Source organism: Globicephala melas, chromosome 7, assembly GCF_963455315.2.
Source record: "Globicephala melas chromosome 7, mGloMel1.2, whole genome shotgun sequence".
Lineage (NCBI taxonomy): Eukaryota > Metazoa > Chordata > Mammalia > Artiodactyla > Delphinidae > Globicephala > Globicephala melas.
In genome coordinates this window covers 103,202,989-103,216,272 of record NC_083320.1, presented here as the reverse complement: position 1 = coordinate 103,216,272, position 13,284 = coordinate 103,202,989, and the positions used below count along the sequence as shown (strand labels likewise).

The window sequence follows — 13,284 nt, the reverse complement described above, 5'->3', positions numbered from 1 at the left end:
GGCCGGGACCCCGGGCCTACAGCCACATTAGTAGCTCTGTTCCCTGAGTGGCCACCTGTGATGCTCACGTCCGGGGACTGCTCTGCGCGGAACGGGAGGTGTCGCCTGCCGGGCCTGAGCTGAGCTTGCCCTGCAGAGCCTGGGGTCAGTGTTCATGGGGCCCTGGGGCGCCCGTAAACCCACGGTAATGACCATCTGGGCCTTGGGCCTCATGCCAGAGCTGGCTGCATTCTTCCTGGGGGAAGGTGGAGGACACTGGAAAAACCAGTTTAGGGTGTGTGAGGCTCCATTGCCTGTCGCTATCAAGGGAGTGTTGGCTCCGGAGCCCGGAAACGTGTGAAAAATCTGGGTTTTTCAGAAAGGTACAAGTGTCGATTCAGGTCAGTGAGACCCTTAGGAACTGGCACGTGAGCAGGCCAAGAGTTTGGGGTCCATGCCTTTTCCTTCTGATGGAACGTGCCCAGCAGCGCGACCTGAGCGATGCCGGGGCCTGGTGTGTCTTTCTGGTTTTCACTCGTCCTGGCAGCTGGGCTGGCGAAAGCCGGATGGATGGGTCCCACCTTCCTGAGCAGGGGGCTTCACCGAGTGGGCACCTCTGAGCCAGCCAGCGTCGTGTCCACGCCCACGGCACCGTGTCCCCAGGATTGCGCGGCGTTTGGCGTGTGGTTGTGTGCTCAGCAAATACTTGGAACGAATGACTGAATTTCGTAGTCTCTGCCTGCTCTGTTATTCACTGGGGGACTGAGTGTATTAGTTTCCTGGGGTTGCTTTAACAAAAGGACCGCAAACACGTGGGCTTGACACACAGCAGAAGTTTATTCTCTCACAGTTCTGGAGACCAGAAGTCAGAAATCCTCCAGGGCTGTGGTCCCCGTGGGGACTCTTTAGCGGAGAATCCGTTCTTTGCATCTTCCGGCTTTGGGTGGCTCCGGGCATTCCTTGGCTTGTGGGTGCATCAATCCCATCTATGCTCCTGTGGTCACCTTGCCTCCTCTTTTCCCTGTGTGTCCTCTTATAAGGACACTTGTCATTGGATGTAGGGACCTCCAGGACAAACCAGGATCATTCCTCGTCTCAAGATCCTTAACTTAAATTTCATCTGCAAAGACTCTTTCCAAATAGAAGGTAACATTCACAGGTTCTGGAGATTAGGGTATGGACATATCTTTTGGGGGACTACAATTTAACCCACTCCAGGGAGTCTTAATCTTTTTCTTTTTTTTTGTTTTGTCTTTCTTGTTTGTTTGTTTTAATATTTTTCTAATCATTGCTTTTCTAGACATATTAAAGCTGTTAACCACTGGATTTGTGCTGCTCCTAGTTTGCTGTTTGCATTTACGATATAGATGTATATATATCTACATCTGTATCTGTATCTTTATCAGATTTCTCTTTCCCATTGATTTTGGGTTCAGAAAGTCCTTCCCTATTGAGTCGTCATTCACATTAAAACAAAACCTTAGGAAATTGGTTTTTTTTTTTAACATCTTTATTGGGGTATAATTGCTTTACAATGGTGTGTTAATTTCTGCTTTATAACAAAGTGAATCAGTTATACATATGCATATGTTCCCATATCTCTTCCCTCTTGCGTCTCCCTCCCTCCCACCCTCCCTATCCCACCCCTCCAGGCTGTCACAAAGCACAGAGCTGATCTCCCTGTGCCATGCGGCTGCTTCCCACTAGCTATCTACCTTACGTTTGTTAGTGTGTATATGTCCATGCCACTCTCTCTCGCCCTGTCACAGCTCACCCTTCCCCCTCCCCATATCCTCAAGTCCATTCTCCAGTAGGTCTGTGTCTTTATTCCAGGAAATTAGTTTTTTAATCCAGTGGTAACTTGGATTAAACCCGCAAAACCCAGGGAAACCTGCGTGAGGTCTGGAGTTCAGTTAATTGTACTGTGCCATGGTCAGTTTCGATAATGTACCGTAGTGACCTCAGATGCCATCACTGGGGGAAGCTGGGGTTGATACTCAGGACCTTTCTGTACTATTTTTGTAACTTCTTGTGAGTGTATCATTATTTTAAAAAATTTTTAAATTTTTGATTAGATTTACCAAGAACAAGATTTACAAATTTTGATTAGATTTACCAAGAACAATTATGAGATCATTTGTTCTCTCTTATTTGTAAAGCATCCTTTATGAAGCTCTGATGTATGCTAAGCTGTTGTAGAGTTGTGGTTGAATTTACTTAGTTTGGAAAAAGTTGATACCATTTGCTAGGTGATCTTCCCCTCTAGGAATGTGGCATATCCTATTTTTTCAAGCTATATTTTATTTTCCAATAAAATATGTGTCGTTTTCTTCAGGTTATTTGCAGGTCCTTTAAAGTTTGGGGTTGTTCTTATGGACGGATGTTTCCTCCATTTACATTCTTTCACCGGCTCGTGCTGGTTACATGTCCCCAAATAGAATCCCCACACCCTTTCAAATACATGAAATTCTTTTAACTTGAGAAAATGCATTTCATTCTGCAATTAGAGACAATGTTTAACAGGCTTTTATTCGTTCCTTTAAACCTGCTCTCAGGAAGGGTCCGGTCAGTTATTTAATGGAGATTTAAGTATCTGTGTTCTCCATCCGAGTGTATAGGGGGTGTTCTTCATAAAGAAATATGAAGTCGTGGACTTCCCTGGTGGTCCAGTGGTTAAGACTCCGCGCTTCCACTGCAGAGGGCACGGGTTCGATCCCTGGTCAGGGAAGTTCTGCAAGCCGTGGTGAGGCCGAAAGAAAACAGAAAAAAGAAATACGAAGTTGTGTTCTGTAAATTGAACGCTAAGTGTGTTGTTTTCGATTCTATGTCTTTGAACATCGTAGAGGTGCTCTCTCTCTCCAGGGGTCACGCGCGTTACCTTGGGAGCCCCAGGCGCCTCTCCAGGCCGCATGGACAAACTCAGAGCATGATCTGAGCTGTCCGTGGCCTTTGTTCTCTGCTTTGGTCCCTGGGGCCGTGAGGCCTGGGTGGGCCGTGAGGGTGTTGAGAAGACCTCTAGCTGGGGGAGTCCCAAATTTGAAGCCAGAAATGGAAAATGTCCTATTATCCCCCCTCCAGGTCAGTCTTATGAAATCCGACTGCTGGAGAATCGGAAGCTGGGAGATTTTCAGGATCTGAACACAAAATATGTGAAGGTGAGGCTGCCAGCTGTGCCCTTTCTGGGCTCCTGAGGGTGCTCTGTCGGGGTCCCAGCACCTGGGCTTGTGGCGGGAGTGCCTGGGAGGTTTGGGGAAAGCTCCAGGGACAGAGGTGGGCTCCTGGTCCCTGGAGTGTGTTGTCTAAGGGGCCTCGGGCGGGCCGGCAGCATTGGGAGCTAGAGGGGCGTGGGCTGATGGACTGGGCGCTGGGTTGGACAGACTCGGCTTCCAGCCTGGCTTTGCCTCTTCCCAGCCTTTTCTGAGCTTCAGTTTACTCATCTGTGGAGAAGGGTTTGTAGAGGACCCATGTGTGCAGAGCGCTTAGCAACCCTGGAAAGAAGGGCAGCACTTGTGTTCGTGCCGGCATTCATATTGTTGGGGTTCTGGGAGGGGTGCGGGGAGGAAGCCTCCAGGCAGCTCCAGGCCTTGGAGGGCAGGAGGTGTGTCTGTCTTGGGGATGGTTGAGGGCAGGTTCCTTGTGGGTCCCTCTCAGGACCCACCCTCAGCTGTCCCTTACTGCCACCCCTGCCCCTCCCCCCGCCCAGAGCATCATCCGCGTGGTGTTCCACGACCGGCGGCTACAGTACACGGAGCACCAACAGCTGGAGGGCTGGCGGTGGAGCCGGCCCGGGGACCGCATCCTGGACATCGGTGAGTCTCCCGGGCCAGGAGGGAGAGGCCGACGGAGCTCCAGGCACACGGGGGTCCTTCCTGGGTGCCTTCCGGACCCAGGCCTGTCCAGGGCATCTTGGCGCACTTTTGCCTTGTGTGAAACCCCACAGGAGCTGGTGGAGGTGACCGTGCCACCAGGCCTACCCTCGGCGGTTCACCTTTTCCGGGGTCCTGGGATGGGGTGGCACGCGGGATTCAAGGACCTGCCGTCAGGGAGTGAGAAGCAGGGAAAGCTTTACAGAAAGATCCTGCCTTAAAGGGTCATGATGGGTGATGAAGGGCCGGGGGGGCCTCACAGAGAGGGGCAGTGGGAATGGAACTGGGGGCTCAGGCGGTGGCCCGCGGTCTTTTATCCACAACCCTTGGGCCCAGATGGGTTTTGGAACTCAGAGGTTGGAATGATAGTAAGGCCTGTAGACCCATAGCTTCGGGTCACACCGCCAACAGGCAGTCAAGCAGAGCAATGTTCCTGCAGCAAAACAGAATGACTCTACACAATGGGGTAAAGGCGTCAAGTCAGGCTTCTGCCCAGTGAGTTACGCAAAACCTAGTTTTCAGAACTTCTGGCATTTCGAATTGTGTAAGGAATTTGGACCTGTAATGAGAATCCTTCCCGAAATATTTGGGAGTGGCTGACGATTGCACTTTTGTGTGTGTATGTGCACAGATATTCCACTGTCTGTTGGTATCTTGGACCCCAGGGCCAGCCCGACCCAGCTGAATGCAGTTGAGTTTTTGTGGGACCCTTCGAAGAGAGCATCTGCTTTCATTCAGGTGAGCGGGAGGGAGCTTGCCCTCGGTGGGGAAGCCGGAGCTCTGGGGTCCTTTGGGCCGTTTCTCGAAACCATCCTTCCGGGGGGCCCTGATGGGCTCCTGCCCTCTGCTGCAGGAAAGGAGGCTGAAAGGGTGGATGGGTGTGTCTCAGAGTCACAGGACTCGGGACGTTGTAGCATCCTGTGTGGGTTTTGCTTATCAGTATGTAAGCTTTTTGCAAAAGAAGTACGGCCTAGCATAAATAATTTGAAGTGAAAATTTTTTTCGTAATTGTTTCTATTATTAAATTAATTATTTAATTCTCAAGCACCTGGTTGTGAACCTGGCCTTGTGTTAAACACCATGGCAGATAGAGGTGGCCAAGGGCCCAGTCGGGGCCCTGTGCTTCCGGGCTTGCCCCTGGCTCTCTTACTGTGTGTCCCGTTTTGAGCCTCTTGGCTTTCCCACCTGTCTTATAAATTAGAGAGTGAAAACAGAGCCATGACCACAAGGCCTGGTTCATAGTAATCGCTCAGTAAAAGTGAGCGATCTTTTTGCCTTGCATAGTTTCAATACTTGAACTGCATTTTAAAAGAATTATAATAATGTTACCGTTTACTGTTACAATAAGATGAATTGTATTATGACGTGATCACAGTGTTATAGCAAGAAATGTACGTCAAGTGCCTTCTGTGTAACAGGCACTAACGAGAAATAAAGAAGTGGTCCCAGCTTCTGGCCTGGCCTGAGTAACCTGGCCACCAGGCCTTTAGGGACTAAGCTGTGGTCCCTGCTCTGTGGTCTGTGGGATTTGCCAAGGGAGAGTTCTCAGGGGCGGGAGTGAGGGGGTCTGCTGGGGTCAGTGGGCCTGGAGCAACGGCAAGGACTTAGGTGGTCAGGCGGGGCCTCCAAGGTCAAGGGACAAAGGTGAGAGGGCAGGCCCTCTGTGGTTAGGGCATGGGGCGGCCAGCGGCCCGACAGAGTGGACAGCACTGGGGGAGAGCGGAGAGGTGGAGGTGGGTCTGACCGTGTGGAATGGAAACCTCCATTTGGAGAGGAGCCCATGGGCGGGGGGCGGTCCAGAGCCCACCCTCGCCTGCTTCTGGCTACCTGCCCCCCACGTCCCCTGCAGGTGCACTGCATCAGCACAGAGTTCACCCCGAGGAAGCACGGGGGCGAGAAGGGCGTGCCCTTTCGGGTGCAGATCGATACCTTCAAGCAGAGTGAGAATGGGGAGTACACGGAACACTTGCACTCGGCCAGCTGCCAGATCAAGGTGTTCAAGGTAGGACGGCCCCGCCAGCTCCATCCGCCGTCACCCGGCCCCTCGCCCTGCCTGGGATGGCGATGCCAAAACGCGGAGGCCCAGCAGGGAGTGCGGCGTCCCCATGAGTAGCCCGGGGCTCCTGCCTGGGCTCTGATGAGCCAGCCTGCCTGCTTTCTTCCGCACAGACGGCCGGGCTCGGCTCTACTTGACCGGAGTGGTGGGATTGGCACGCTTGTAGATTTTTGTTTTTCCTCCCAAGCACTTTGGCCGCACATTCTGTAGTTGCCCATTAGGTTCTCCTTAGAAGTCAAGTTAGGAGACCTCCCGTGTGGGTCCTGACCGTGGATGTGATTTATTTATTTGTTTTTATTGAAGTATGGTTGGTTTACAATGTCGTGTGAGTTTCCGGTGTGCAGCACAGTGATTCAGTTATACATAGACACGTACCTATCCTTTTTCAAATACTTTTCCCATTGAGGTTATTACAGAGTATTTCCCTGTGCCGCGCAGCAGCTCCTTGTTGGTTATCTGTTTTACGTATGGTAGCGTGTGTCTGTTAATCCCAGCGGATGTTCTTCCCTTGCCCCTGCGCAGTGGCCTCCTGGTACCTCCCTTCTTTTCCTTTCTCGTCTCACCCCCTGCAGTCTCCTGCCGTTGCTTCTCACCTCATCTGTCTGGACAGAGTATTTCCTAAAGACGGTCCACAGTGGTGTAGCTCAGGGTGGCCCCGCGGGGAGGGAGGGTGGCCGCGGACCCCGCATCATCCTCAGGGTGGGTGGACCGGTGCCGAGCCGGACCACAGGCCCCGTCGCCAGCAGGCTGGACCTGCCCGCCAGCCAGGAGATCCCAGCAGGTGCCCCAGGACGGGGCGCGGACCGGCCCCAGTGCCTTCCCCGTCCTTCCCGTCTTTCACAATCAGGGGACTTGGGGACTTGCCGACAAAGTTCCGTCTGCTGGGGCTGGAGATGCCAGAGTGATCGGCCGTAGAAATAGGGCCTCGTCCCGGAGGAAGCTGGGTCAGTGTTGATCTTCCTGAGCTTGGGGTGTATGTGGAAATAAGTGCCCACAGGTAGAACCATCAACTTGGCGGTGGAGTGGTGATCTGCCCTGTTTCCCAACTGGACTGGAAGGCCCTGAAGCTGCCCGTGTCTGCACTCAGGCCACACAGCTGGGCGGCTGGCTTCATCCCCACTGATAGCGTCTGGCCGCCCGAGGGCTGTGGGCAAAGGGTCCTGAGGCCCTGGCCGGGCTCTGTGCACTGGGACACCTTGGTCAGTTAGCGCTGCCACCCTGGGTGGGGAGGGAGGGATGGTGGGGGGAGCGTGAGTTTGTCTTCTCTGCCAGGGCGGTAGCACCCTCCAGAAACCTGCTGCATCATTATGAAGCCTTGAAACCAGCCTCCGAAGGAAGTTACATTTCTGCCCCATATTTGTTTCCTCTTCCTGCTGTAAAAGAATGACCCAAAGTTGAGTGGCTCAGTACTGCATACTGTCTTTTAATGCTGGAGGTCAGAAGTCTGAACCGGGTCTCACTGGGCTAGAGTCGGGCGTCAGGAGGGCTGAATTCCTTTCTGGAGGCCCCAGGGGAGAATCTCTGTTCCCTTGCCCTTTCCGGCTTCTGGAGGCCTCCGCATTCCTTGGCCTGTGGCCCCTCCTCCATCCTCAAAGCTGGAGCAGGTAGAGCCCCTCTCACACACATCACCCTGACTCCCCTGCTCGCCCCCGCTCCACTTCTAAGCCCCTGTGATTACACTGGGCCCACGGGATGATCCAGGCTCATCTTCCTATTTTAATCTCATGTTGTTGGCCATCTTAATTCCGTCTGCAACCTCGCCCCCTTCTGCCCTGGAAGGTAACATCCTCCCAGGCTCTGGGTATTAGGACGTGGCCATCTTTGGGGAGCATTAGTCTGCCGACCCTGTCCACCGGTGCCTCTGGTCTTGTGGGTGCTCCAGGGTCCAGGGTGATTCTGGCTCACCCTGGACAGCTCCGAGGCTGTGCAGCGGGTGGTCTCTGCCTGTCCTGCAGTCCCACCCCCTCCCTGTCACGCACAGACCAGGTCCAGGGTTCCACCAGCTGTCTTCTGCCCTCAGGTGGTGGGCGCGTCCAGTGTGATTCCAGCGCTTTCCGAGCGTGTGCCCTGGGAATGGGCGCCGGCCGGACGGTAGGAGGGAGGGGCCGTCTGCGCCAGGGATGCCTAGCCCTCCCCATGGCTCCCGTGAGCTTCCCCTCCTACAGCTCGAGGGGGAAGCTCAGGAGTGAGGGCTCTGCTCAACTTCTCAGCCGCACACCAGGCGTTATTGGGGACTGGGGCCGGAAGCTGCCTTACCATCTCCTGCAGGGGCGTAGGAGCCTCTGATACCCGAAACGGGCTCCCCAGAATGCCTGAGGTGACCTGGCCAGCCCCCCAACCCGCACCAGCAGCAGCTCAGATGGGTGTGCACTGGCGCCAGGCACAGCCCAGCCGAACCGCCCATCACTCTCCCATCTCAGATCACCCTGGTTATTAGGAAACCCTGGCTTCTCGGAGCCCGGCCCTGGGGCTCCATGGGGGTGTCTGGGCCGCTCCCTGCCCCGCCGGCGCCCCACAGGCTGCCCCCTAAAGGCAGGCTCAGCCACGCTTTACCAGTAATGCTTCTGGGCCGGGAAGAAGGGCCTCCTTTCTGGGACAGGAGGACGGGAGGACGGAGGTGGAGCAGGGAAACCCGATGATGGGAGCCCGGCTGCCGCATGCCTGGCTCTCCCACTGGACACCGGGTCTGTCACTCACGTCCCCATAGGACCCCCAGCAAACCTCCCTCCCTCCAGCCTGGGCATCCCCCTGAGGACTATTTCCTCAAATCTCCTGAGCTGGGAGTCAAAAACTGCAGCCAGGATGATCCCAAAGGCGCCATCGAGCTTGAGGATGAACTTTCCCCCCTGACTGCCCACTGCGTGTGGTCCACTGCCAACAGAGTAACGCGCTCAGTTCTGGGTCCTGCGGACTCTTGATATCTGGCCCCGACCACCAGGCCCTGAACTCAGGAGGGGATAGTCCCAGTGGTCAGGATGGTCCCCATCAGCTGGGCCTGCTGGGGTGGAAGCCGGGAGCGTGGTCGTAGTCCTAGGACTTGGGGGCAAGGAGGCCCCCAAGATGGCCAAGATGGCGTGCGATTGTAGACCGAGCCCCGGCCAGCAGCTCCCAGCTCATCCACTTCCTGTCACGGTCCACGGGGAACCCACGGAAGGCCCTCGAGGGGTCCTCTCCATTAGCAAGTGGCCACTGGTAAAGCTCTGCTCCCAGCATTTCTGCATGGTCCGCTGAGTGGACCCTGGAGAGTCCCCGTAGGACCCTGTAGCAGGCTCTGAGTCCCTCGGGGTGGGCAGGGGCTCCGGGCGGGTGGACCTGTGTGTCGGATGCCTGGGAGGTGAGAGAGGTGCTTTCTTGTCCGTGAGATCCTGCTAGGGCTTCTGGGTGAGGTGGGGAATGTGCTGGCCTTGGGGTGGGGGGGGCCCACTGCTCAGCCCTGGATCTCCCCCCGACAGCTGCCTCTGCCTGCTTTGAACTCACTGGACCCCTGTGCTCTGCACTTACAGCCAAAGGGAGCTGACCGGAAGCAGAAGACGGACCGAGAGAAGATGGAAAAAAGAACGGCCCAAGAGAAGGAGAAATACCAGCCATCCTATGAAACCACCATCCTGTCAGAGGTGAGCCGGCCGGAGCCTTCTGCCAGGGGCGGCGAGGGTGGGTTTAGATCCTTGGAAAAGTGCCCATTTGGGGTGAACGCTTCTACCGAGAGCGCCCGTTAAATCGTGGTGTGTTCCTTTGTCCGGAGCGCTTTCAGTTAAGGCCCGGTGTCCAGGGAGGTGTTTCACAAGTACCTTCTAGCTCTCTGCTGCCCTTTGCGCATTTCAAGATTAGGTTATTTTTATTTCAGATTTTTGGAATAGATCATATATTCATGTGGTCCAAATTCAAAAGGTATAAGAGCATCTCCGTCGGAAAATATCCTTCCCAGCACTGTCTGGCCTCGGTTTCTCTCCCCGGGGCAGCAGGCGACCCCCGGCTCCTTGTGTATCTGGCCCAACGTTCTCTGCAGATGAAGCCAGTTCATACACGTTTGCCCCATGCGCTCTTTTTTCCCCCGACAGTACGCACACACACTGTTCTGTGGTTGACTGTCTTTAATTCATGGCCTCTCTTGGAGTCTGTTTCCTGTCTGTTCATAAAGAGCTTTCTAGTTCTTTATCCAGCTGTGTAGCTTTCGTTGTCTGGATGGCCCTTTGCTGGACGCTGGGTTATTTCCAGGCTCTTGCCATTTCACACAGGGTACCGTGAACACCTTGTGCGAGTGTAGTCCTGCACGTGGAAAGAACGTCTGCAGCATCTGTTCTCGGAGGGGGATTGCTGGGTCAGAGACTGTAAATAGCTCTCGTTCTTTGCTGTTTGGGTGGATACTGGGGTGCGTTTCCTCTCAGCCCTGCCGCCGACGCCAGCCTGCTCCAGCCGTTCTTCCGTCCAGGCTACCTCTGAGTTGCTTCGTACCACAGGTCCCTTTTCCTCCCGTCACGGGTCACTGCTGCTGCTGCCTCTTTTACTGGGCTCTGTTTTTGATTTGAACAACTCTTGCCCGCTGTGTCCTGCCATCAGGCCAGTTGATAGGTGTTGGGCTCGTCCACTGAGTAATCTGACTTACTCAGGAGGCCCTCCGTGGATGCCTCAGGTCCAGTGCTGACCATGGTGGGGTTAAGTCTGGGTTAAGGGTGAGGCCCAGGGACAGGGGGCTAAGAGGCCTGTGGGTGTGTGAGGGTGTGTTTGCGTGTGTGTGTGTGTGTGTGTGAAAAGCCATACACAGAAGAGTATGTGCAGCAGGGATGCTAATTCTGTGGCGTGGACAGATGCATGCTGGCTTTTCCTAGGGTCGAGGCTGACGGTGGCCGGAGAGCCCTGGCCCAGGGAGTCCTGCCCCCTTGCAGCAGGGCAGAGCCAGCTCTGCAGTGTGTGGGGCCGTGCTTGGACCCTTAGCCCTTCCCAGGCCTGGTGTGTGCTCGTGAGGCACCCCGGTGACCCTTCTCCTCCCGGCCTCTGCCTCTCCCCCGACTTCCCTGCTGGAGGACAGGTCCCCTGGCATGCTCCGGGCAACGTCCCAGCCCCTGTCCCAGGCCAGGTGTTGAAATCCGCACCTGGCCTGTGACCTTGGGAGCTGCCGGATCCCCTCTTGTCTGCTCATCAACCTTCCTGTTCCCCTCCCCCCTCCCCCCTCCCCCCGGGGCTGCAGGATTCGGCACCAACACATTCCAGGCCTCACTCGTAACAGAGTTAAATATTGACCCACGCTGTGGTCGGGTGGGTGATAGTAAATCTCAGGAATGCTTCCGACTGGCCGTGTCCAAAGCGGTGTCAGTCGTCACAGGGAAGGGAAGCAGGGAATGCTTGGTGCGCGGGCTACCCCTTGCCGCCCCCAACCGGGCAGCACCCGACGTCTCTGCTTTCCTTGGGGGATTCTCGCGTGTCCGTTTGAGCTTCCGCACGAGAAGTTCCTGGAGTTCAGGGGTCACAGCTTTCGCGTTGCTGCGTCTCCCTGGTCTGCAAGCGGGGGAGCTCCTGAAATGTGGTAAATGTGTGAAGACTTGGGTTGGAAGGGGGCTGCTCCCGGTCAGCGTGGAGACGCCTCGTCTGTCCCCTCAGCAGAGGCCCGTCGGGAGATTCAGAGCTTCTCTGGTGCTTTCCCGTTGGCAGTGGTCTGTGGCCCCGTGCTCCCTGTTTCGTGCATTTGCTCCCAAGACCCGCCTGTGGGCAACTGGCCTGTCTTGCGTTTTACTCTCTTTTCTTGTGGACCCAGGAATCAAGGGACCGATGAGGTTTCCCTCTTTGCTTTGACTCCTCGGAAGCTCAGACAGACACGTGTCATGCTTTGCTTGCTCTGGGGACCGCCTCTTCTCTGCCCTAGCTGGTTTCTTCGGTGTGGCCCGAGCAGCGTGCCCGTCCCCGAGCGCCGGGTCAGTGTGGGCTGGGTGTGGAAGGATCGTGGTTCCGAACCGAGTGGCCCGGCTGGGACCACCGCTGCCCTGCGCTCTCTCCCTGCAGTGCTCCCCGTGGCCCGACGTGGTTTACCAGGTGAACAGTGCCTCGTCCCCAAGCTACAACGGCTCTCCGAACAGCTTCGGCCTTGGCGAAGGGTACGTGCACCCTCTCTCCCTTTGCGGTCCCTGGAGTGACCACGGGTGTGGGCTCCTTTCCTCATTTTCCTCCCTGGGTCTCTGCTCCTTTTGTAACCTGGCATCGATCTGGGTTTCAGGGCGGCTGACTGGTGTTAACATTCACAACCATTCTTAGCATCACGCGTCCAGGTTCTTGTGCTTGAACACACCTCTAGGAAGGCTGTCTGCTAGGGCAGCGGAGCACCAGGCATCCACTCCCTCCCCCGGTTAAAGTGGGCTGGGCTGCGGGGGTCCTGGGCCGGCCCCCTGAGGTAGCCTGCCTGGTGCCTCTCAGGGGAAAGCCCACCTCCTGGACGTCGGGGGCCTCAGGAGGCAGACCTCTGGACCCTGCAGCGGCCAGAGGGGCTTCATTTTTTTGGCCGTGCCAAGCGGCCTGCAGGATTTTAGTTCCCGACCAGGGATCAAACCCGCGCCGCCCCCCACCCCCACCCCCCAGTGGAAGCGCCGAGTCCTGAGCCCTGGAGCACCAGGGAGGTCCCTGGGGGGGCTTCTTAGATCTTTCTGCACCCGCGTGCATGGTCACTAGGCAGGGGGACTCAGCTCAGGACCCGCTCTGCCCCTGGGGTCACAGGCCTGCAGCACAGAAGCGGCCTCACTGCTGGTGGTCCAGCCCTGCCGAGGCACAGGCGGTGCTGACTCCGAGGTGACGGGGCTGCAGGGACCAGCGGGCAGCTGTGGCACCTGTCCCAGGGCCGTGGCATCCCTGTGATGGCTCTGCCCATCCTGTTCGTGGGGCCAGGGTGAGGCAGGGAGGGTGCCAGGCGGGTTTAACAGGTGAGGGTAGAACATGCAGAATGGAGCCCACGCGTGCTAGAGAGATAACTACTGATGGGTAAGCGAGACATGAACTTGGTTTACAAGGTGAGGACAGTCCTCCTTGAGAGGGGGCACGAGGAAGGGCTGTCACATTTAGATTCAGCAGACCTAGTCTTAAATCGGCACCTTTCTGGGGGCAAGTTCCTTAACCTCCTGCAGCTCCGGTTTCCTCACGACCGGGGGAGCATGAATTCCACGCAGGCTCAGGGGAACATGTATAAAGTCCCTGGCACCCCCTAGACCCTGATGACGTGCATATGTAGTCACCGATGACTGGTCTAGGGCTCATCCCCTCAGGGGTCTGTTTTTTTCTCATTGTGATAAAATACACAAAACATAAAATTTACCATTTTACCGTTTTTAAGTGGCTAGGTCAGTAATATTAAGTCCGTTCAAGTGGTACCATCACCACTGTCCATCTGGAAGGGTCGTCTCTCCA

At 55.9% G+C, this 13,284-nt stretch overlaps 1 protein-coding gene across 1 annotated transcript in view; it reads left to right on the top strand.

Annotated features, from left to right (window-relative positions):
- The window catches only part of TFCP2L1 (transcription factor CP2 like 1), a 58,334-nt gene that overhangs the window by 32,976 nt on the left and 12,074 nt on the right, over window positions 1-13,284 (top strand). Inside the window, exons 3-8 of the mRNA XM_060301510.1 lie at window positions 3,058-3,134; window positions 3,683-3,788; window positions 4,477-4,583; window positions 5,695-5,847; window positions 9,405-9,515; window positions 11,896-11,987. Of these exons, the coding sequence (XP_060157493.1) occupies window positions 3,058-3,134; window positions 3,683-3,788; window positions 4,477-4,583; window positions 5,695-5,847; window positions 9,405-9,515; window positions 11,896-11,987 (646 nt within the window). The remainder of the gene's footprint in view (window positions 1-3,057; window positions 3,135-3,682; window positions 3,789-4,476; window positions 4,584-5,694; window positions 5,848-9,404; window positions 9,516-11,895; window positions 11,988-13,284) is intronic.